Source organism: Cottoperca gobio, chromosome 2, assembly GCF_900634415.1.
Source record: "Cottoperca gobio chromosome 2, fCotGob3.1, whole genome shotgun sequence".
Classification (NCBI taxonomy): Eukaryota; Metazoa; Chordata; class Actinopteri; order Perciformes; family Bovichtidae; genus Cottoperca; species Cottoperca gobio.
Window position 1 is genome coordinate 7,389,179 of NC_041356.1, and position 25,974 is coordinate 7,415,152.

Here is a 25,974-nt window from a genome sequence, read left to right on the forward strand (position 1 = left end):
ACACAAAACTCACAAGTGTACAAGAGGAGGCGTAGAATAAGTGTGGTCACGAGGGTCACACACACACTGCGTACCCTGGGTAGGCTTGTTCATACTATAAAATGACAACAACAGAATGAGTTAAGCTTTCATTTATCAAGATATTTACTATGTCAGGAACAGAATCGGAGTATATCCATCACCTTAATGGTGCTCAGAGGGACGTTTGTGTCAGTATAGGAAGATAAAAGTGGAGAGAAAGACTAAATGAAGGAGCTGCGTGGCTCTTATTAATATCCTGTTGTTCAGTCAAAGTTAATAGACTCTTCCATACCAAAATGTGACTTCACGGTCAAATATAAAGCAGTGGCAGACGTGAGTATAGACATATGTTGTGTACATTTTTTGTGAAACGCTCTTCAGTCCTCAATAGTCAATATATTAAACACCCTGAAGCGCTACATTTGTTGCTCTCAGTCTGGGCGAAGTGTGAAAACAAGAACAAAATAAGTCAAATGCGGACGGCGGGAGAGAACGCTGCGTCAACACTGCATCTGTTTTCACACGCAATCAAGTTACAGGCAAGGAAAAAAAAATCTCTCTTTACACAGCAGGTTCAGTGTACAGCTGTTCCATAATTGTACTTTCTGACTTTCTCTCTCACACAGTCACGCGCCTCCTTCTGTCTCAGCGTGATGCACTCTCACACGCACACACAAAATGGCAAAGTGTTGATTGAGCATTGCTTTAGTTTGTTGTGTGTTTGAGATTTCTGCAGATACTTCTGCTGAAACATTAAATGCACATCTGACATACTGGTTTTGAGGATGGCCTCGTTGACTTCAATCTCTCCTCTGATTGGCTCCTCGTACTGCAGGTGGCCAAAGTAGTGGAGGGGTTCAGGGCTGGGGGCGGCGCTGGAGTAGCCGTTGGACATGGTCTCTCGGGGACTGTCCGTTCTCCCGCGCTGGGCGTCAAACACCGCCACAAGCTGGAAGAGAAACAGAGTCAAACCGTGTCCTAAATATTATAAATCATCAATCATAATGTGCACACGATCTGAAAAGAACAAGCGCTCCTCAAGATGAGCGTGACAATCTGAACAATGAGATTTCTGGCATGTGAACAAGCTGGAAACACTCAGCCAGGTTATATACACGTCTCCAATGTGCCATGATCACAGAGTGATTTATCTTGCCAACAGTGGGGATGCAACCGGCTTCATTCTGCCAAATGTGTAGATGTGTGTGTGTGTGTGTGTGTGTGTGTGTGTGTGTGTGTGTGTGTGTGTGTGTGTGTGTGTGTGTGTGTGTGTGTGTGTGTGAGACAAGCAAACAGAGGTGGATTCACAGTTCAAACCTCTTACGGTGCACAACGCAACAGCAGATGCCACTTCAGCAACACAATAACTTTCTTCGTTACGGGAAAAAAAATCTGACCACCGGAGGTCGGCTCGGAGGAGTTAGCACACGTGGCGAGGTGTGCGTGTATGAAATTAGCAGTCAAATGAGATCTGACACGAGAATGAGAAGCTGTCAAACACAATGACACGGCTGCCACGATGAGACGGGGGGGTGCGCCAAATGAAAAGAGGATGGAGGGCAGAGGAACGACAAACAATCCTAATTGAGACAGGGACATGATGGCAGATAGAGCGAAGGGGAATATGTGTGTGTGTGTGTGTGTGTGTGTGTGTGTGTGTGTGTGTGTGTGTGTGTGTGTGTGTGTGTGTGTGTGTGTGTTGAGTGCGGGGCCGTGCCATCGCGGCTACGTGGTTTGATAAATGGGCGCGAGGTGGCGTGACGCTCTCATTAGACGGTGCCGGCGAAGGAAATGACCACTTAATGAAAAGCAATAACCACAATGGAACGAGGGATGGAAATAGAACAATAGACGAGTAGAAGACGTCAATTAACAACAAAAGGAGCTCGCGGGCAGCGTGTGTGTGTTTGTGAGTATTTAAAAAGTGTGTAAACAATAAGCACGGAGGAGGCGACAAAATATGTATCATCCATCACGCTGTGACGCCGCCTCTCAACCTCCCGTGATTCAATATCCTCATGACACCTAGTCGACGCCATGCAAAGGAGATTTCTTTTGCTGCATTTGTGTGCATGAGAGCATTAGAGAGAGGGAAAGAAAAGATGAGGAATTGATGGGCTGGCAGATGCCGAGAAGAGAGAGAGAAGAAAAGACGGTACACCAGGAAAAACAATCTGATTGGCCGCTTGATGGATGCTTCTTGAGCTCTTTCTCTCTTCTTTATCTGCTTTCCTCTTTCTCTCCTTATCTCCTTCCCGTCCCAAGCCTCCGTCTCTTTCTCCAAACTCGCTGACAGCATCAATCAAAGAAGAAGTCTCGGAGCGTAATGTGATTTACACACACACACACACACACACACACACACACACACACAAACACACACACACACACAGAGACACAGAGATGAGCTACTCGATTTATTCGTTTTGAACAACAACAACAACTTCTTTGAATGTGTGGAGAGGTGATGATGATTTGCTTTCCGGGAGTTTATTTTTTTATGGCTGACAGGGAGTGATGCAAATGACGGCCGCCTTGCTGCTTCAACTCATCACTCCATCAAACACAAAAGTATCAACAAAATGAATCATCCATTGCTTAATTTGGAACAGGCTAAAGTTTAGAGAAGTGGTGATGAGGACTTTGCATTCAACACATGCCTCGTAACCCATGACCTTTAACTTAACCCTAAGGTGACGTAACCCTATCAGGTGACGTCTAATCGAGGGGCTTTGCCTGCAGACGTGGTTTGTAGTGATCTCATTGAAAATTCAGTCCAGGGTTAAAGATCTGACAGTTTGAATCCAAAGCAGCCGATACAAGAAAAGAAGAACATGAAATCTTACAAATGGTACAAGTGATGTCTATAGTTTACCAAACTAAACCTAAATCTATCGGCATGGCTAGATGTCACTAAGGGTATGGGCGCATCTTGACACACAGACATGCAAAAAGCCCCACCACCTCTCGTTGTTTAGCCTGTTGTCACTTTGCATCTCTTTGTGGTCATGCCTTTTTCTATTTGTTCTGCAGCTTGTAGTAGTTGTGTGTCTCTTTGTAGTCGTTTTAAGTTTCTTCCTGTTGGTCTGGTCTCTTTGAGTGGTATATTGTAGGTCAAGGTCAAGGTCCCCTGATACTTTGGGCCCCTGGGCCGTGTCCGGTTGGCCTCTTCAGTAATCCATCAAAACAATTAAGGGTAAGAGAGAAAATGCTTTGTTTTGTTGTAATTTGAGTGAACGAACCCCTTAAATATGAAAAGCTTCGTCCCCTGTTGTTACAGAACGTCTTGGCTTAATGTACTGCTAAAGAAGCTGGTTTCAGACATCTCATTACAAATTAGATTCAAGCTTTCAGCCGGAAGAGACTAAAAACACTAATACTGTGAAATACTAGGAGAGGAAACTTGGGAAAAGCTTATTTTTCAAAAGCACATAGAAGTTTGAAATTCAGTCCAACGTGCTCTTTTGGAGGACCCTGTGTCCCAGGATGAAGAAAACAACTGGCTCACAATGTGTTTACTTAACACACTTCTCTCCATCCCTCCTGACTGATTAGTATTCTAGGAAACAAATCGCCTTATTTTTCCTGTCGTGTCTGTGGGGGGATATTGATATGGACCTGGGGAGCCTGCATGTCAACCACTGCTGAATAATGTGACCCCTTTGTCTCATTTACATAAGACACACAAACACACACACGCTCACAAACACACACTGATACCCGTGCCAAATACAAATGGCTGAACCCTTCACATTGTCATGTTATGATCGTCTGTAAATCACAACGCAGCGTGTGTATCAAACGTGACCAGACTGGCTTTGGAAGACTGTGTGTGTGTGTGTGTGTGTTTGTGTGTTGCAAAGCCAAAGCGATTATCATGACACACATGAAAGCCATATACAATAACATTTGTGAAGCAGAGGGAGAGATAAACACTGTGCCTAGGGTGCAGAGTTATAACATGTTGGAATATATGTGGCCTACAAGACACAAAAGCACACTTATTTTACTCAATTTCATAGAAAGAAAAGCATAAACCCAGCCACACATACACAAATGACTTTGCCGAAATGGAAGTTAACTTCCTTTCCGAACATGCATGTCACGTAACGACTGCAAGCTCGTTAACATGGATGTAAACGATGCCGGATTTAAAAAGCGGGCATCAAACCGCCAACCCTGCTATTAGTTACGACTCATTCTGCTGAATGCCACAGCTGTACCTTCAAAAACACTGAAGGGACAGATTCAAAGCTATTATGTAAGATGAAGTAGTCCCTGGTTGACACTGTATTGTTGCTCCAGATGTTGAACTAAATCTTAAGGGGGCACTTCCCTAACAACTCCATGACAACTGAGCGAACTCCATCCCCTGACGGAGACCGGAGATGCGGTTGAAACTGGAAAAAGCTTTTCGACTGAATTAATTGTCACACCCAGTAATAATGTTATACGTTACACCTGTGATTTTCTTGCTACGGCATGATAAGAAGGTATGTTATATGAATTAACCATCAAACAACAAAATGAACCCAAAACACCAGAGCGGGTGACTTCTAGCAGCTGCTGTTCTACAGCATCAAAGTGTGTAAGATCTAGGACTTGATCATAGTCATCAAACTGCTTTAGAAAAACAGTATCAAGCCATTGTTCACATGCCGTTTTCCCTGATAATGCTACATTGTGAACAACAACTCCGTGTGGAAATTGGCAGTCGGAGAGCTAGTTGACGTTAGCGGTTTACGGGTGGGCAACACAGTCAGGGAAGTGACCTTGCGCTAGACTTCCTATTTTCCAGGCTGTAGCCAAGCCTGACCTTTAACCTCCCCGTCACGAGAGGGTAGGAGAAAAAAGGATTTCTTTACTGTGATCAATAAACTTACACATCATTATGATCACCATTACTGAGATCAGATACAGAGTTTGCATGCATCATGGTCATAGTTTTTGAATTTTGAATTACCAGGATATGAAATGATCTCAGCTGCCGTAAACAGTAAAGGGTGTTTACATGTTGCAACTCAAAGATGGAACACTTGAGTGTCTTTAATAATTGATGTAGTTGCTAAGAATTAATTAGCCAAATGAAGCATATCCTGTATGGGATGCAGCACAGACACACACACTCATATATATGTATATCCAATCAGGGATGTTCACGCACTGTATAATGCCATTATTTAAAAATACACACCACAAAAACAAATGGTTTTACACAGTATGTGGAAACAATCTCAGACACATACTTTTTACAGTTAGAGGATGAACAGTGCCACCTTGCTTTAGTCGAACACTACTGCATGCTGTTACCACTCACGCCTCTAGTCTTTACATAAGCATCAGCAACACACACACACACACACACAAACAAATAAACGTACACACTTCCCTATTTCATCCGCTGGTACTAATCAACCCATTTCTCTTCTCCTCTCTCATCGCTGTCTAGCATTGCTGTGTGTGTGTGTGTGTGTGTGTGTGTGTGTGTGTGTGTGTGTGTGTGTGTGGTACCAGTCTATTGAGATGCTCTGCTTTTGTGCTGTTGTCATTTATCTTACGACTGCCCCCCCCTCTCCTCCGCTTTCTCCCACTCACGCTATTCTTCATTCTTTCTTTGAACGAGAGATGCATAATTCAGAAGGAGCACGCAGCATCCTGACAGTAGTATGGTAACCCAATCATCTCTCACACACACACACACACACACACACAAGCACTCATATATACTGTACACACACACAGATCTTCTGACTCACACTTATTTTATGAAAGTACAGGTTTACGAAGACTATTTTAAACACCTGCTTTTTCAAGCGCTAAAATCTGAAATCACAGAGAATAACCCTCCCACTCTCAGTGTCTTGACTCGACGGCGGGGAATGAAAGCCTTCACTCCGCAACGATCTGACTTTGTGTATACGTTTCTGAACCCATTACAGCTGAAAGGATTTAAACTGCAGTTTACATTCAGCTGATGGAACTGTGCATACAAAAAAAAAATGTCTCCATACTGTACGAGTACTAAGATTTGTGCATCTGGTGTTTTTCATTCTCTGAATTTCAAGCGGCTGAGGTGTGAAGAGACTGGAAAGCTGAGCGTTCCCAGACAGAAAATATCCCCACAATGTACGAATCAGATACTGTTCAACAAAGAGCCGATAAGATGTGTAGAGAATGGGCTTCTCCATGGTTGTAAAGCATGATGAATATTGACAGTGCACAGGTACGGAGGGGTGAAGTGTCAATTTTGGCTCTTGATATCCATGGCATCATGTGAGAAATGGCAATTAATTTGAAACAAGACGGTTATTTGCCTTTTGAAATCGATTAGCAGTTAATTGTAATTTGTGATACTCTGCTGTGATGTTGAAGTTGCAGCTGCTGGCTGGTTATTCTAACATACAGCTGTGTTTGTTGTTTTTTTTAAAGCAGAAGTGCCTTAAACGTGCATTCTTTGTAATAGCCAGCAGGGGGTCTTGGCTGCAAAAAGAAGTCAGATTGTATAGAAGTCTATGATTTTGATCTTGATTTATTACCTCACGTCTCGATCGCTAGATTCAAATCAATGTTCATTCTGTAAATGATGGTCCCATTGAGACTAAAATAGACGATAAAGCAAGTTTTAGGGCAGGGCTGGCTTGTGATGGAAAGGTCATCATCACGGTGTAAGTGTTGAGACTTAGCTCCGCCCTCTCGTGTCAAAAACCAAGATGGCGACGACCAAAATGCTACAAACCAACGTCACGGTGACTACGTCCACTTCTTATATACATATTATATATATATATATATATATATATATATATATATATATATATATATATATATATATATATATATATATATATATATATAATATATATATATAATATATATATATATATATATATATATATATATATATATATATATATATATATATATATATATATATATATATATATATATATATATATATATATATATATATATATATATATATATATATTTATTTGAAGTGATTTAAAGTACATTTCTCCTTTAATAATGAACAACTCGCATAACACAGGGATGCACCTACTCAGTATAGCACAAACAAGACCAAAGGCAAACACCACACACACACACACACACTAAGACATACTTACATGCACTCAAGCATGTACCAGAAAACTAATTCATGTTCAAGAACACATAGTGTACACACACACACACACACGGACGCTTCGTATGTGGCCACCAGAGGAATGTTTGGCCTGTGTTATTTAAACGGGGAGAAAATTGGTTGTATTACCGGTGAGAGCAGGGCTAATCCTGCTTCCATTTCCAGTCTGAATCTATACAGCGCACTACCAGATGTGGGGTATTACCTCTCAGAAACACACACACCTGGCTCTGGGCCTGCACACACACACACACACACATTGTCTCCCACTCATGAACTGAAGCACACAAACTGATGCACAATCCAACTTGGCAAGCCTGTGGTAAGGGACTCCTTCAAAATAATGAATCATATAGCGAGACATCACTACTTGAACCTTTAAATGTTTCCTTCTTTCCGTTTGAAGCGATGCCAGAAGTTCCAAATAGCAGCTAGTGCTTCTGCATTGAACATAATGTCTCTTTGAAGCTTCTGACAGACTGATCTAAACACCAACACACCAAAGTAAAATCCTCAGTCTGTTGGTGCCGCGGTGTAAGCATTTGCATTCATGCAAATTCAGAAAATGATGACCCAGATCTAACACTGCTTCCACAAATTATAAATAGCAGTGAGAGAAACATGGCCAGAAAAATTTAAATGCTGTCCAATATCAAGGAGGAGTTGCCTCAATACGTAACGGATCAAAAACATATTCTACTTATTTCACAGGGATAGAGATAGCAGTTTGTAAGCTGCCATGAAAAGTAAGTAAGAAAATCTTGAGTATGCAAACACACAGACTAAATATACATCGTGAAATGTGCACTGCCGAAAGTCACCCAACTTTTGGCACATTTCACGATGTATATTTTAGTCTGTGTGTTTGCATACTCAAGATTTTCTTACTTACTTTTCATGGCAGCTTACAAACTGCGTGGCAAAATATTGTGTCGAGCAAGTGCTTCCCAATTATTTTACTAAATATTTCAAGTAAAGTGCAAATTCAACTGGTTTAAAACGTCTCAATGCGACATGCGGACCTCTTAACAAATCAGAGCGACATTCAACAGGTAATGCCTCAAATGCACAAATAAGGATACAAGATTGTGATATTCTGAGCATCAAATAATTCCATATGAATTGCATTGTGTTGTTCCACCTCAGAGATTGTATCTTCTGTATCTATGATTACATTTGGACAGTTATGTGTTTGAAATCAAACTTTATTAAACTAAACAATTTATGGCGAGAAATCCGTTTTCCCAGGAAAAGAGGCCTATATGCTCCACCCACAGATGACCCCACACACACACACACACACACACACACACACACACACACACACACAAAACTTAAGCAAAGGTTTTCAGAGAAAAAGCATTTGTTACATATTGTTCTTCCACACGGCCAAAAAGGTAAAAAGCTTCTTTATGGCAGAGAAAAGGGTTGAGTTATAATTCTCTCTGTGTGTCCACACACACACACACACACACACACACACACATCTGTCGCATCAGCCACAGTGATGGAGCATGTGTGCACCAACTGGGAGTGTGCACACATGAAGAAAGAAAAAAAAAAAGCGAGCCACCAGCTGAGGTATTGCGGTGCCGGGTTATGCACGGTGAAAGGCCACATTATTATTTATGCACACTCATAAAGGGAGAGGGTAAACTCTTCATAAATCACACATGCCCGAGAGGCCGAGAGAGTGAAGGAGGGGTGAGGAGGAGGAGGAGGAGGAGGAGGAGTGAAGGATGTGGGTGACAGGGGAGCTCCAGGCCTCGTATTTCTCAGGCCCGCAACACAAATATCAACCCGGCTCGTTCATCATTCCCGCAGTGCAAACACACCAGTGGTGGTTACACTAGTCCTGTTCCGCATCTGTGAACATGACACATGCACGGGTACGTGTGCTCCCATGGCACCCAGAAAGTCATAACCCCGCTCTCTCATAAATGTGCATAAACATTCCCGTGTACACACAAACACGGAGCGAAATTGCACACATGTTCCAGCTCTCTTCCCCAAAAGTCACAGCCAGAGCCAAATAATCAGCTTTCTTTTCCCTGTGGCCGCCGCAAGGCCAGCTGCTCCCTCCAACCTCCCCGCCTCCTCCTCCTCCTCCTCCTCTATCCTCCCTCCTTCCTTCCTTCCTCCCGGGATCTAACAGAGAAATAGAAGGAGTGATTAACTCAGCGCTGCGAGGCTTGTGCCCTCTCACCTGTGGCTCTCTCCTCCACAGGCCTCCTCCTCCTCTGATCTCCATCTACCCTCCCTTGACATTCATACCTTACGTCACTTCTTCCTTTCTGCCTGTCGCCGTCCTTTTTGTGCAGACAGAGCTCTCAAAGCGATAAGGATGGTTTAAAAGGGACTATCGTTATTATAATTCTTCAGTCAGTTATTAATAATTTACCCGTGTTGTTATGCGGTGGCCATGATGACCTGAAAGTGTTTTCCTCCCTGTATTGTTGGTGTTTTTCAGCTTCTTTAGGGGTAAACCTGCTTTCCATCCAGCTCGCTGATATATACATTACTGACATTCAGTACTTGCCGTTGCCATGGAGAGCCTACATCACTCTCAGCCTTAAGGTGTTTGGGAGGAGAGTAAAAAAAAAAAAAAGCCTCAACCGCAGATTTTTCCTGCACCCATCAACATATGTGTTCCTTCCAACACACCTTATTAGATAGTTATTGACTCAACATCAAAGCCTGGAGTAGAAAAGTGGGATTTGTGCTATATTACATATCTGCAAGCCTCACAAGTACAAAACAGCGCCTGACAGCAGCATCCATCAGTTTATATGAAGGGCAGCGGGCTGAGCTTTCCCGTAACATCACTGTATAATGTGCGTGCAGTAGAACTGTACAATCGCAGAGCAATTTAATGATGGAGACTCAGCTCATTAACTCAGTATATCAGCTTCTAATTAACAATCAATGCAAAATAGAAATGTACTTAGTGCTGAAACAATTAGTTCATTAATCCATTAAATTAATCAACAATTTGCTTTCCGTATCTTCTAGATCAGCGAGTTCTCGTCAGGTTTAGAACATCATAATAGCTTTTTACTACAGATACACATCTGTAAGAACTACAAATAAAACATAGATATAAATGCCATAACATATATTTTGTCGCTGCGAGTAGTATATAAAAATATAGATTATAGCTTTAGACAAATAGAAAGAATATATTACTTAGTTTTCCTTTTTATTTATTTCTTTAGTGCTACTTTTATATAGTTTGTTCTATTTTATTCTAATTTAAATACTTGCTTTAAACATGTTCTGTGTGTCGCGTGGCTACAACTCGTGAACATTTCATTGTGACGTCCTGTATCATATAATGACAATAATAAATCAATTGTTTGAGTCTTTAACAGGCAAAAATCAAACATTGCTTGTTTCAGCTTCCTGTAAATCAAATACTTGAGAGTTTTGGACTGTAGGACGGACTAAAGATATATCCGGTGGGCATCATTCACAATTTTCTAGGCTGTATCTGAATCAGGATCGTCAAATCTGATTAATCAGTGAGACGTTTTACAAACATGGCCATCATCTGCGATATGAAAACTAATAAAGCAGCCCCTCCTCCTTTGCACACGTCCCTCCCATGTCAGATGGCTAATAATTCAAGTGGCCTATTCAGACACATTACTGTCCATCGAGCTCCATTCATTAGTCCAATCAGGTCGGTGATGAGGACGAAGGCAGGAAAACTGAATAACAACATTAGTGTGTGCATGAAAGTGTGTTTGGGACACAATGGACACAGATGCGGTTTCAGCTGTGTAATTGCACACAAAATCATTAAATACTTAACCTAAATGAGTTGGATTCAGTATTACAAGCATTTATCCTCTAGTTGCACACACACACACACACACGATTTGAGTTATTAGCCGTTGGAGTGAGCGGAGGGAAAATACACCACGCTTTCACACACACAACACACATACTATATATATATATATACACACACACACACACACACACTCTGGGGCAATGTCATATAGGGAAACAGATGGTGAGAGGCTGGTTAGGTCAGAGAGTAGATTTGCTGTAAACAAGTTGATCTATAATAGATCATTAGCTGGATGTGATTAGCTCCTCTGCAGGCTGCGGTGCCAACATTGTGCTAACTGATGAAGCTAATGCCGACGACAAACACAGCACAAGCTGCAGCTTCACAACAACATCAATGGGACTGTTTTTCTAACTAAAAGTCATATTTCATGTCACATTTTGTGGTGTTGGGGTGTGCAGGGATTACACACATAAGTTGAAACACAGACCATGACAGAGGTCACCTCTCCCACATCCCCGTGCCTCATCTTCTCCTGCCACACTGATTATCTGCACGTGTTATTAGAAACGTCCAGAGAGCGCAGAGCACCTCTGGCCTCGGGACGGACGCCCCCCCCCCCCCCACCACCTTCCAGGTTCTTCCTGCCAGACCACAGCAGGCGCAGGCAGGTCAGGTTACAGTCTGACCGTCTCACTCCATTAGGAGCTAATGGGTGGTGCGATGGTGACACGGAGGGCAACATAGAGTCTGTGTGATTAACACGGGGAGGAACACCGAGAGGACGAGATCTGAGGCTGCGATGACCTCGTGTAGCCTCTGGAAGTCACACACCTACGCAGAGAAAACAGAAACGGGCCTTATCCCAACTGAATCCCAGTCTTTTGCTTCAGCGAACTGACAAATGACTTTGGAGAGGCGCCATCATTCAAAGTCGAAAGGTAGAGCAATGGATCATCTAAAAAAAGGAATTAAAATTCCAAAGTGCAGCTTTAGGAGAAAACTTTGATGAAAAGCAGACGGGGCACGGCAAGAATCCTTTCTCCTTAAGCCTTCCTTGAGTTCTCACGTCGTAATTACAATCAAACGGGGTTTGGTGAATGTGTGTGTGAATGTGTGTGTGTGTGTGTGTGTGTGTGTGTGTGTGTGTGTGTAGGGGGTATTGTTAATTGAATATAATCAGATGAAGAGCTGTTGTGTCGCTCAGATATGGGGGGGGGGGGGGGGGGGGGGTTAAATCAAGGGTGAGGCTGTTGAGATATGATGAAATCAGCTCAAGTGGCCAAATCCCGCCGGGAAAAACTTCCAACTGCTCTGATCTGAAGGCAACAGAGATAATCTATCTTTATTCAATATACTGGAGAATATATTAATGCATCACTGACATTCAAGAGAATACATAATTCAAGGTGAGGACAAAGCAACAGGAACTCCTCTTCCTATCATCTAATTCAATAGTGCCGTTTATGAACAATATAGAGAACAAACTTCATGTTTAGAGTCATAAACAAGTCATTATGTCAGAGTGTGCGCGACCTTCAGCCGCCTAAAGTCACCCGACTCATGGGACTGGAACACGCGTCCAGTTTGTTCTGTCGTTTTAATATAAATTAATTGTCAATATCAGACAGCAGTCTTGCAAAATGGACAAACAATATTTAGAAATACGATTTCACATTATGAGAACGCCGGCGCTGAAGCCGAAAAACATTTTTTAAATACCCATTTTTCCATTATGCAGTTTAGCTTTTTGAGACAATCGAATCTAGATTGCTCCGCATGTCTGGAGCCTCCAGGCTTCAACGGGGACGACAACCTTAAGAAGAGAAAAAGGCTAGAATAAAATTAATTAAGCAGACAACAGACGGAACATAATGACTTGTTCCAGGTGAACTACAGCCCATTCATTTTATACATGTTCAGAATCCATGCCAGATTGATAATTAATATTCAAATGTGTCAGACAGACACAGGTAAGGACGTATGGGTCATGATGTGAACGTGAAGAGGGGATGGATTATGATTAGGCTGGCATGTGAGTGATATCCGGTATCTTTAAATGACTTGGGTCCAACATACAACTTCGTCTTTTACCACACGCACCCTCTCAGGTCATCGGGGTGCCGTCTGCTCCCAGGGGGGCAAACTTGCAGCTTTTACAGTAATTACTGTTCAGCACAGAGGTGGAACAAACTTCCGGGGGTTATTAACACCTACACCGACTCTGAATGCCTCTAAATGCTGGTTAAACTTTTATATTCCACACTGAACCTTAAAAACCATAATCATTCCATTCTTTTAATTCGCATTTAAATGTTTTTATGCGTTTTTTCCTTCCATTTCTTTTATTCTCATTGCATTATGTGAAGCTCTTTTGAATTGCCTTTGGAAATTTAATTGTACTATAGAATTAAACTTGCCTTGACATTTTCTAATCAGCGCACTTGAACCTCATGCTCCCGCTCATCACTGGCCATTCAGACAGTGTGCAGAGTTATGAGAGTATTCAGATGCCAATCAAATGCTGCTCGCCGTCGCGGTGAATGAGGGGAATGGAGGTGAGGGAGCGAGATGTCACGGAGCGTCGAAGGCTAATCAGCACGTCTGGGTCTCGCAATCATGTCCCATTCACTCAACTTTTTCTACAGCGGGTTCGCACGTTTTAAGTAATGCCTTATTGTCGCCTGTCAGAGGGGCTGACATCTGACATGCAATAAACGACTTCAGGCAACTCAGCCGACATCACTTACAACAGACTTCTCCTGGAACTGGTGGGAATAAAATCTACTGCGGCATTATTTCATTTCACCGGGAGTTTTGAGATCTGAAGCTCAAGTCCACATCAGGTCCGTCAACGGTTGTCATGGATATACTGGGAAGTAGCTTTCATGCATTGTGTTCCACTTTGAGGCATAATAGTCACGTTGAATGCATTTAAAAAATGTGTCATTCTCTCTTTAAAAAGGATTTGAAAGATGCTCATGACCACGGAGTTGCTTTAAATATCGTAACATATGTCTTTTCAGCATTGCGTCCTCCACTGTGACATGCAAGCACGCAGAAGAGATGGATGATGGGAGATGGCCTCGTAATCAAGCAGTTGACATTTCAGAGCGAGATCAGCTTTTGTAATTCACACTGATTATCATCATATTCAAGATCGACACGCTTCGCTCTATGGTTTATCAAGACATGTCGCAATGATGGCTATTTTATTGTTTTACTAGAAACATAAATGCACTCTTATTCAATGAAATGAATCATTATTTTAAGGAGAGGACATGCTTTTAATCCCATGTCTTATCTAGCCTATGTATTAGTTTTTAATTAAATAAATTGTATAACCTAAAGCAAAAACAGAACATGTGACTCACTTCTCACACACGGATGTTTATTAGAATCAACAATTGAATATAATAAAGCAGCCGGCTGCACTTACAGGAGCAGTTTGGCCGGCAGCCAGCGCTTATAGAAAGCTCTGCATTACCGTTTACATTCCAGCAACCGGAGACTGCACAGGAGCTTCACGGACGCCTTGTGGGCTCAGTGATTAAAAAAAGGCTAATTAAAGAGAGATGGAGGAAATCATTCCAAATTAGATTTCTCGTTTGGCTGCATGGGATGGAAGGTTGATTTTTTTTTGTTGTGTGTGTGTGTGTGTGTGTGTGTTTCCCCTTTCGAAAACAAGGTCCATGTGGAGCTGTGTGTGTATGTGCACGGGGAATGAGGAGTGACAGTCCACTTATGAGGAGACGTTATGCTCCCTGAGTTTAATTCCCATTCTGGAGGAGACCGCCGTGACAAGAGAGGACACTCACACATGTTAAACATGTTAAAGTTTCAGCTGCTTGTGGCTGAAGGAGAGGAATGATGGGAGATGGCCTTCTTATCAAACAGCATCTATATGGAGTTTAATTTGAACACGGGAAACAGCAGCCTGTATATGGTACATACAGGAGAGGGCTCACCGATTGAAACCTGGTGTATAGTTTGATGTTAATGGCACGCTGGCATTAGACAGCCTACCTGACAGCTCCTGTGTACCGTGGAGACTTATGGGAGTAATGGCCGTGGCTAATGCAGGATCCCAAAGGACTGTGAATGGGAGAGAATGACAGCTCTGGCTGCTGTAAATGGGCGAATGTGAAGGAGGTAAAGCACTACATCTGTTAATAACAGCTTTTGAAAAAGAGGCAGGGGGGAAGAGACGGAGGAGCGAGGGCGAGATGAAGAAATAAATGGTGCAAAAACGAATGGAAATGTCTAAATTTAGCAGAATTAATACCTGACACTCAAGATACTTCATCAAATTGAGGGAAAAATCCAGTACAACCAATATTGCCAATGACAGTTTTTATATACATGTATATGTATAAATGCTGGCCAAAAATAATTGAGATTTACGATATTATCCCGATAATCGTCAAAATATGTTAAAAACTCTTAATATGGCCCCACAGCATACGGGAATCTCTTAACCTCACATTTAGTTGAGAAACAAATATTATTATTGCATCACAGACAGAACACATCGTTACATAAGTGAACATCCTTTTTATTAAAATACAAACCATCTTAAATAAGGTAATCATGAATAATAAGGGATTTAAACGTGAGTCAGTTCTTTCTGATAATCCGGCGTGTTGTTCTCTCCACCATGATACTGATCTTCAAAGTCAGTCATGTGACAATATTCACGGTTATCCCAATAATGGAAATTCATCACGATCAACTTATTGCGAGTGCTTTTTATTGCGGATCCTATAAAGTCCCATCCCTACATACGAGACCATGATGTGTGTGAGTGGGAAGAACACAGAGATGGACTGATGGAGGATACAGCAGGTTAACTAGTCTCTACACTGCAGCGATTTGACCCAAACAGCGTGACAAAAGCAGATGAGATCTAAAAGCTGTTATGTCTGCCCACTTCTTCTCACCATTAACCAAGTAGTGGGGTTTCTGACAGGTCAATGACTCCAACCGTCTTCTGAGAGCTGCAGGAGACACACACACACACACACACACTAAAGGGTCAAAGTAGAGGAGCGTATGATTGACTGAAGCATGCCCTGCTCTCTTTGTATTTGGTCTTTTGTGTCTGCGAGTGTGTACTGTGTATATGTGGTCACACCTAAGCCAACACCCCCATGGCCTTCTTCACATTCATCAGATTGATATTAATATTCATGAGGAGACTGGTGGCCGGTGTCTCGAGACGGGGTGCTAATGAACGGAGCGTGTATGCATGTTTGTGTGTGTGTGTGTGTGTGTGTGTGTGTGTGTGCCGCAGATGCAGGGGGCAGAACTGTAATCAAATCACAGCCGCCCCCTCATCTCCGCCCTCATCAACCACCAGTGGCGCTCCTTCCGCACACGCAGATGCTAACATGCTACGCTACGCGCCTGCCTGTGGTTCGGCGCAGGCAGGCAGGGGACAACAGACGTGTATGTGTGTGTGTGTGTGTGGGCGTGCGTGGGTGAATAATGGTCGGGGGCTGACCCAGATAAAGAGGTCTGGACTCGCGGCTAAGCTAACCACTAGGCGTACAAATAGCTTACCATTATCTCTCATCAGCATCCGCGGCTAACACAGGGCCCATGCTGTGCGGTGGAGGGCCCTCACAATAGGACCACTCCTGTATGATTGATGGTGAAACAGCGTCGGCCACAATAACAGAACAAAACAGAAAAAGCACTAAAGATAAAATGTGTCGGCTGCAGTGAGGAAATAAAAACGTGGACAAACAAAAGGAATTCAGACTAATCAAGAATGCCAGGCACGGCTCATTAATCCACGAGAGCCAACACTGGAGATAAGTCGGATGACTGGCACGTTGTGGAGATCACGTGCGCTCGTCCTTTTCCGTCTGCAATCTCTTCATCAGCAGAGAAAACAAAAGGATAAAATGAGAAGTGAGATGAAAGCGGGGAAGGCGTTTGGAGAATTGGGCGAAAAGCTGAGAAAGTAAAGAAACAAAAAAAAGGTAAATTAGACAGTTCCTGCGCGGTGCAGGTTCTACTGAAGCGTTTGCTCAGCAGAGCCAGTAATCACAAAAAAGCACCGCAGCGTCGGGGAAAGAGAGCCGACGTCAGGGCAACTTGTTAGTGAGGGAATTAGATCAAATGCTGGAGCGGGATTTGATCTGTGGCACTTCATCACTGTGAGGATGCTGAGAGAAAGCAGGTTTACAGGTCGGGGGAAATGAGTCATTAAAATCTACGAATCATCCTCTTATGCTCAAATAACATGCAGATCTTGTGATTATAATTCCATCATCCCGGAAAATGAAGCTTCTGTTCTGTGTGATTGCAAAAAAACACATTTCTTTTTTCTTCTCAGATTCCCACTGAGTTTACACATCTATTATTTAGTTGTGTCCCCTTTCTCACAAAGAGTATTTTGCCAAACTTGCAGGCCTACATGCACATGACGCCGTGCATAAAGACACACACACACACACACACACACTATTGTTCATGAAGCTTAAAACACCAATTGTTACTGTGTGGTACGGAGTCGGCTGAATATTCCATTTCATTTGGCCTTCTTGCTGACTAAGTGTTGATAATTCATCATTCGTCTGGGCCGGGGGCTTATTTAATGGATTTCGGGCAGTTTATTAGCACATCTTAGGAGTGCATTATGGGAAATTAGCAAGAGGAATGAAATTTGCTCTTTATAGAAATTGGGCCACTGTGTGTGTGTGTGTGTGTGTGTGTGTGTGTGTGTGTGTGTAATGCAGTGAACTTCAACTCCCAACGCACTTCTGTGAAGTTACATCGCGGCTGATTCGGAGAACTTCACCTTCCCTCGATTTGTTTTAAGTCTGAAATGGTGTTCTTTCATCTGTCTCGGTGAAAGTGAACATGACGGCTAAATCACACAGCGCCGTCACCACTCCTACTCTGGCTTTTTTGAAGAAGAAGGAAAATAAGTTCATTTTCTTACCAGGCATGCATGAAGCAAAGTAAGATGCGATCAAATCCAATCCAGGTTTAATTTCTTTTATTGCATCCATTCTGTTCCTCTCGGTGTTTAGTTGGGTTAGACTTCCGAACAGCCAGTGACAAGCTAAACAAGGTTTGGATTCACAAATACCTTGTTCATTGGACATCCTGTCATCCTGCCAGGCTGGAGACTTTACAAGGGGAGTCAAAATAAATAAGCACAGCTAAGAATGACAGATTCTCCGCTGTAATTTAACGCACCTCATACCAGGTAAGAACAATCAAGAAACAGCTTGCCATCCGCATCACAGCTCGTGTTGTTATGCTAAGCTGTCCAACCATGTGAAGCTGCCGTCTATCAGACGTCAACATGTGTTGAAGGGTGGATAGGACAACACTGTGTGAGCCTGGATGAACCAAATACCAAAGTTAACTTTCACTGTGGTTTCCGTGGTTTGAATCAAAGAAAACAATGCGGCGCGATACACCCGGTGCATCGATTCCTCCTCACCTTGTCTCGGTCTTCCACTAGATCACTCAGCAGGTCGTCCATGTCCAGGATCCCTCCTTCCGTGTACTCCAAGTGGTGCGTCTTCACTGCACTCTCCCCGTGCTGGACACAAAGTTAGCAAAGATTAGAAATTCACTTTAGGGCATTAAACAGAACTTTTATATTTTAGTGTACAATTAAACTGAGAATAGCTACAACAATCAATGACTTCTGAGAGGGAGTTTAACCTTTGACCTTTAGCTCATCAACACACATACTGGTCAGAATCCTTTAACACGGATTAACACATACGGCTCTATTAGGGCTTGCAAAACAAAATGCTCTGAATTAAGGTTAATAATCACCTTATTTTTAATGCATAGATTTGTACATTAGCAGGAAAGTAGAGAAACATGGAAGTGAAAGCGGTAATGTGAAAGTGCAATAAAGAAATCTGGATCTTAATACTCATAATAATCCTGATTATTGAAGAAGGACCTGTAATGATGATCATTGTGGCTGTAATCCTGCAGCCTGAGGTTCTATAAACATAAATCCTTCATATGTCATTTCCTACTACAGACAGACCCTGTTTGTTTGGCAGGTCCAGCCACAGAAGTGTTCCAGTGTTGCTGCTCTGTGGGGAGCGGTGGTGGCCACATTCCAGGCCGATTCCACTGTCACCGTGAAGACAAAGGTCAAAGTGAACACACCCCACAGAGCAGGAAGTACCCGGAGCCATTGTAAAAGAGAACAAGGACTTTTGACTGAGCTACAATCTGTGTGCTGTTGAAAAAAAATGAACTGAGAAGTACATGAACAATAGCATCTTCCCCTTTTTGTGACGAATGCTGTGCAGATTCAAGAGAAAGTGCATCTGTGGACACTTTGTGATGAGAAATTGTGTAAAACATGAATACAAAGTGAAACTGAATGTAATTCCAACCTTCCAATGTCTATTAAAAGTCATTTCTAGAAGTCTTTGACAAGCCTTATCGTTTCTAACGATAGTGTGCAGTAGAAAACGGCCCATTAGGAACTGCCCATACCAATAAGCAATCTGTCCGGAGCAACACAACACTACATTACCAGCTAGATTAACAACTATAGGCTGTACACCTCGCAGGCTGGAATGAGTTTGGCGGAGACCCAGCGAGAGGCTTCTGCTGTATCACTGAGACTTGTTGTGAATGGGCTCCATCTTGCTCCGCTGCCTCCGAATGTGAATTACGGGGCGCATAAAAAGAGGGTGTTTGCCTTTCACAATGGGCCAAGTCCTTTCTCTTAAAACAAATGGCTGGGAGAGCCTGGGATTTCAATCACAGGAATAAAGCCAGAACCTCCCTTTCTTCAGAAGGGCCCATAATGCCAGCGCCAGAGCTTTGAGAGATAGAGCAGCAACTGCAACTGGAATACAAAAAACGCCGCCGTTTTAACACAATGCAGCGGCACGTTGATATGCAAACAGCCATTCACCACAATGATCCGGAGCTAAGAGCATCCTGTCACTGTAAAGAAAACTGTTTCAAGATAATAAAAAAATAGGAGTGAGGGCCTAACAAAGAAAGTATAAAAAGACGCCATGATAACTTTCCAGCTTAGAATGTAAAAAGTAAGCTACAGTAACTCATGGCCCAATTTACACCTGGTATTAATGCATGTTCCCTTTATAGATCTCAAGAGGCTTTTTTTGGGTCACCTGTAGTTTCTTGAAAGGCAGCTCGGGGTGGCAGGAAGAGGTGGAGTTACATGACCTATCAAAATAAATAAATGAGCTAGAAACTGACCTGACTTGAAAAGGATACGTTTGAGGCAAAAGATGAATCGTTAGATTCATCATGAGATTGCGACAGTGCTGAAACTATTTATTTTAAACGGTGTGATGACTGATCATTTGTTCTATTTTTACTTCAGGGGCCGCACATGTGGGATGGAGACGTTGAAACCGGTGGAGCACAGATGTAGCCGAGACCTAAGGGTAAAGCATTTACACCTCGCCAGAAAAACTGGTCCGTCCTGAACGACTGCCGGCATTCTTCTGCCTCTGACAACATTGTTACAGTATGTGTGTGTGTGTGTGTGTGTGTGGGAATGCACGGTAATGGGTTCTTTTGTGTCTTTTGCAATAAGCACTAGCATTAAGACACACACCTTAATAAAATAAGAGGTATTTTCAATGGTTTTCGGAGGGAAGGATTCATTCTCATCAGAGTAAATTGCCGTTAATTAGAATTACCTCTCCAGGCCGTGCCTCGGCACACCTGGCATACCTGTGCTTCGGTTTCCTCAGCCAGAACTCACAAGGCCTGAGAAAACACACTCTTTCTACCTAGTGATGAAAAGGGATGAACGTATGACACTTCAGAAGGAATCTAAAGAAAGGAAAGAGAGGAGTAAAAAAAACAGTCCCTCATTGTGAATCCCTGGTAATTCCCTTTTGTATCTTGAACTCTTCCCATGACATAAAAAAACAAAAGGAGCCGGGAGTCAGTCAGTCAACAGCGGAGGAGAATTACCATGACAGTTCGAAGAGTAAATTCCCTGCAAATTACACCATTAAGCCCCCCACCATTCAAAGAGATACCTCTCCTTCTCCCATCTCCCCCTCTCTGGTGAACAAACATGACACCACTCGAGAACAGTGACGCGCCGGGTCGATTAGTGAAGCTAAATTCAGCGGTGGTGTTGGGGGGGGGGGCTATTTCACACTTTGATCCTTAGGAGAATGTGTAATTGAAACAGCTGCAGGAGGACAGTGTGGATTTAGCCGCAACAAAAGACAAAACGTCTGTAATGAACGTGTCAATGAGTCGGATGCATCGGTGCGATGGGAAGGAAAAAGAAGAAGAAGAACGAAGACAAGTTGACCTTAGCGACTCTACACTAATTAAGTGGCAAAAATACCCCGAACATGAATGGTTAATAACTATAAGACCATAAGCAAAATAAGTCAAAATTCTCTGATTGCAGCTTCTTAAATGTGAATATTTCCTGGTTTCTTTACTCCTCTATGACAGTGACCTGAATATCTTTGAGTTGTGGATAAAACAAGACATTTGGGGACGTCATGTAAGGCTTTGGGGAACACTGATCAACATTTTATGACATTTTCAGATTTTCAGACATCTGCAGATTAATCAACGATGAAAATAAAAGGTTAGTGGCAGCTCTACTGTGTATTATTCATGTCTATACTGCTTAGCAATGCTGAATGGTCTTTTTCCTGAACAAGCTGCACGATAGCACACGCTGAAATCAGCAAGTGTGGCATTCCCAGTCAACAAAAGTTTTTTGTACTTTCACGTCACTGAAACTGAGAACTGACACACAAATCGCGTCAGCTGTTTATTGTCACGATGTCTGAGACGCCCCAAGTTTTAAAGACGCACACCAGCGGGAATCTGTCCAGCTAATGATGTGCCCTTCCACTAAACAGCGAACGCCTCAGGATGCTGCTCTGTAGCGATACGGATTGAAGTTGTTTCCCTTCAGGGGATGCAGTTAACACAATATCAATTTACAATACACAACTACAGCGGTTTGATGAATGCAAACTATTTCCCTGAACGCATTTGACAACCAGCCGGGACTGAAATCCGATGACACATACAGCCGGTTTGAACAGTTACATTAAACTTTCAAAAAATGCCTTTTGCATAGCTGAGTTCTGACTCGCATACCAGCACTGGACAACTCCTCGCACTCCCACAGACATGGGGAGGAGGGCGAAGTGCTTTCAGATTGTTTAGTGCGCTGTCATGTGTCAGTGCAGACTTGGTATAGGGGCTGCAATCTGTACTGAACCTGCACAGGCGGACCATGAGATGGAGAGAGACAGCTACAGTACCTGGCTGTTTCCCCTGAGAACGCACAACACTCACAGTCTACATGCTGGTCCCCCAGGCTACAGTCTGATCCTCGTACAGTGATGCAGTCAGCTGTTATTAAGCCTCTTCACTCCTGCAACGGTAGACTTTTTACTTTACAGGAAGAGGGCTGAAATCATGAAAGTTCATCTGCAAAAACTTTGATAATTGATCGAGCAGAAATACTTTAACTGGTTCCTGTGTCACAAATGTGAGAGTTTGAAGTTTACAATCTTTGTAAATGGTATATTTTGTAATGTTAGTCTGACAAAACAAGTAATTTCGGGAAATTGTGATGTTCACTATTCTTTTGCCATTGACTAAACATGTAATAGCGTAGCTGTTAGCTGCAGCACTAAAAGGCATTGTGATAGAAATAGGAACTTCTTTGTGTTTTACAGTGTTTCTATATTGAGTCATTATATGGAGATGGTTAAGCAAATATATCTATACAACATATAAATCACAATAAAACACCTGTGGTGCAACAATCAGCACAACTCCCACAATCCTCAACGCATGCAACAATAGCGTTGATCGAGTAATGAAACTATACTAAACAAACTATTATCACCATGGTGCCAGAACTCATGTCACAAATCTCACTGTATAACGAGAAGTAGCCTAATTTTCTGTATGCAGTCAGAGGCTTTACTTTCTCCGCAATAGAGCAGCTGAACGCGTACAGAGTCACAGCTGAGATCACATTTAAATAACCTGCTAATTAAGAAGGTCTACATGCCAGTACTGCGATGCACAGTGCGAGAATCCTATTCCCCACTCACACCGTTATAAACCAACACACACAAACACACATTCCCAGTGATTAAACCCAGGTTTTTGACACTGTCCCTGCTGTCAGCGGTGATGCTAGATAGTGGAGAAATGTGCGGTTAATGTGGGCGCTAAGTGGATTCTGCTGGCAGGAGCAGCCGGCTCATCCGGTCACATCTATTCGGTCCTCTCTGGCAGCTCCAGAGCTGGACTGTCCTCGTCGTGATCTGCTTCTATTAAGAGAAGGCAACACATTGCTGAGTCAGCAACGGCTCCTAATTAACATGCTCCGTGAAAAGCAATCAAGGGCCCGGTGCATTCTAATCACGGGCTCACATTTGGCCTACTTTGGCTTGTGCACCGCAGCGTGTCTTTCTGAGGATCAACAGGGACCGCTGGGCAGAGTGGGCATGGCTGTGGCTGTCAGTGAAGCAGAGACGTGACAGCTCAGGGGACACCGAGCTAGATGAGCTCCTCCGTGTGAGTGTGTGTGTGTGTGTGTGTGTGTGTGTGTGTGTGTGTGTGTGTGTGTGTGTGTGTGTGTGTGTGTGTGTGCTTCTTCACTGAGAGGAAGCAATCCATCCAGCCATACAGCCACCCAATCGGTCCTTCCATCCCTGCTTCCGCAGCCTCTCGCATCTCCACAAGCCAGCCTCTCACCTCGCCAAGAGGGAGGGTACGTGGGCGGGCTGAGCTGGGGGACCAGCCAACCGATAAGACAGGGACCTGTCACCAATCCTAATTCCCAATCACTCACAGGACAAAGCCTCCTGTCCGCAGCACACATCCCCGACTGCGGCCAGATTGAGGACATCAAACAGTAAACTTCCACCTGCCCGCTGAGATACCAGGGCTTAAACAGGGAGCTATTGTACAGGTAGACAGCTGAGGCTGCAGCCAGCACCACTCACATCCTCACAGAGACGAAACGCACATCAGCACCCTATCACGCTAGGACAGCATGCACATACAAGGCGGCTGATTAATAAAAGGTCAGTTCGGCAGAATGATTAATGTTATAGTGATTGCAACATCAGGGAGCTTTGTGAATATATAGGACATTCAAAACAACACAGGAAAACAACATTCTCAAAGTGGTTCCTTAAGTCATATTACACCACTAGGTATGGGTTTGGGGCATTCAGTGCATGCCTCCTACATTTCCCAGAATGACTTTCAACTGCATTCAGATGTGTTTTGCATGGAAGCAGAGTTTTTGTGTGACAGTCACACTGCTTACTCATAATCTAAAATGTCCCGCAGCTGCATTGCATTCTGGTCTGTTGAGGCAAGTCTTACTGTGTTATATTTGAACACAGTAAAATAGTTTGGCCTATTTGAAGCTAATGTACTTCTCTTGCTGTTCTGAGTTTGTATTCTCGTGGTTGTTTGCACTTATTGTAAGTCACTCTGGATAAAGGCGTCATCTAAATTTAATGTAATGAATACCAGCACGTGCAAAATGATACTTATATAGGCGTGTATTAGATGTTAGGTCCGTTACTTATGTTGGCAGAGGAAATATTAATCCTTTAATAGAACAATTCAACTGTAGTTGCAGTCTGCACCGCCAAAATAAAAGTACAACCACAAATGCAAGACAACATTACCACTAGCTGTATTTTTTGGGTACACTTTTAAATGGATTAATATCCTTCAATATAAGAGAGGTTTCAGCCAAAAGAGGACACGTTCATTTATAATGTATTTTAGGTTTCAGGCCAAACAAAAGAAACCTTAAGGAGACTATGAATGAGATTTGTACTTGCATGACATGTTAAAGTTAAGTAACAAATTGAGTCATTATGTCAATCTCATGCGAATATGACGTTCTCGGTTTACTATAGCTACTTCCAATATTATGAATTATTGGTCACGTGACGCACACTTTAGCCAAGTTATGAGAGCTAACGTTAGCTAAGAATGAGTGAAATGAAACTACATGTATTTACTGTGGGCACAGAATAACATGGTATGTTAGGAAAGCCCCAAAAGAAATGAGTTAAGGGTTTACCTGCTCCAAAACCCTGCGGTACCTCCGCGTGGCTTGGTCGGTTAAATCCCGGACGGTCCATCCAGCTTTACAGGGAACCACCACTGAAGTGTCCCCGTACGTGACCGTAACTTTCATTATAGCTTCAAATGCTTTTAGAAAATATGTTAAGGAGTTATTCCAAGTGTCGGTCGTCTCTCGAACCGGAGCTGCTCCCTGTTTGAGACGGAGAAAGTAGCACCTGTCAGTGGAAACTGGAGCAACAGGTGTCTCGGGTCAGGATGAACTCCCGGTGAAGTCACTTGTCCGCCGTTACCGAGCTAAACACGTTGATTAAAAACCCGACTTTACATCTTATTGTCAGCAAATCCGTTGTATAAAGTGTAGAAAAAACTTCAGTTTGACTTTCTGTCATGTTGAGCTGCGCCGATACACCCAAGCAAAACAAACTGCGCGAGGAACCCGGAAGAAATCACAGCGACGCTGGTAATCCAGGAAACTACATTCCCCAGTGACACTCCACCACCTTTATAATACTTAATGTTAGTTAACTAGTGTAGTAATGTGTGTCATTATCTCGATAGTGCCCACATGTGTGCTTTAAAGAAAATTACAGTTTAAAGAATAATAAGTGTGGAATTCTCCTTTTTAATTCACTGACTTTGAATATACTAAACAAATTAAATACTCTAGAAATATTATATGTATAAAGCAGCCATGAACTCACAATACTATAAACACTATGTATGTATTTTATATTATTATTGTTAATAAAACACTAAAACATAATACAAAACTACAACTAATATAAAATATATGAGATTGCTTCCATAGGACTGGATGCTGTATATTCTATAGAATCTGATGTCTTTGATTTGTATGGGAAATTTATATTTTAATCGTATTAAATGTTTAAGTACATTTCCTCAATTACTTTAT

The 25,974-nt window shown here is 42.7% G+C and overlaps 1 protein-coding gene across 1 annotated transcript in view; it reads right to left on the reverse strand.

Moving 5' to 3' along the window:
* pard3ba (par-3 family cell polarity regulator beta a) overlaps window positions 1-25,522 on the reverse strand; it is a 142,496-nt gene extending 116,974 nt beyond the window's left edge. The window contains exons 1-3 of the mRNA XM_029449327.1: window positions 25,057-25,522; window positions 18,424-18,525; window positions 796-970 (exon numbers count right to left, since the gene is read on the reverse strand). Coding sequence (XP_029305187.1) covers window positions 796-970; window positions 18,424-18,525; window positions 25,057-25,173 — 394 coding nt within the window. The 5' untranslated portion in view covers window positions 25,174-25,522. The remainder of the gene's footprint in view (window positions 1-795; window positions 971-18,423; window positions 18,526-25,056) is intronic.
* Between the last annotated feature and the right edge of the window lie 452 nt (window positions 25,523-25,974).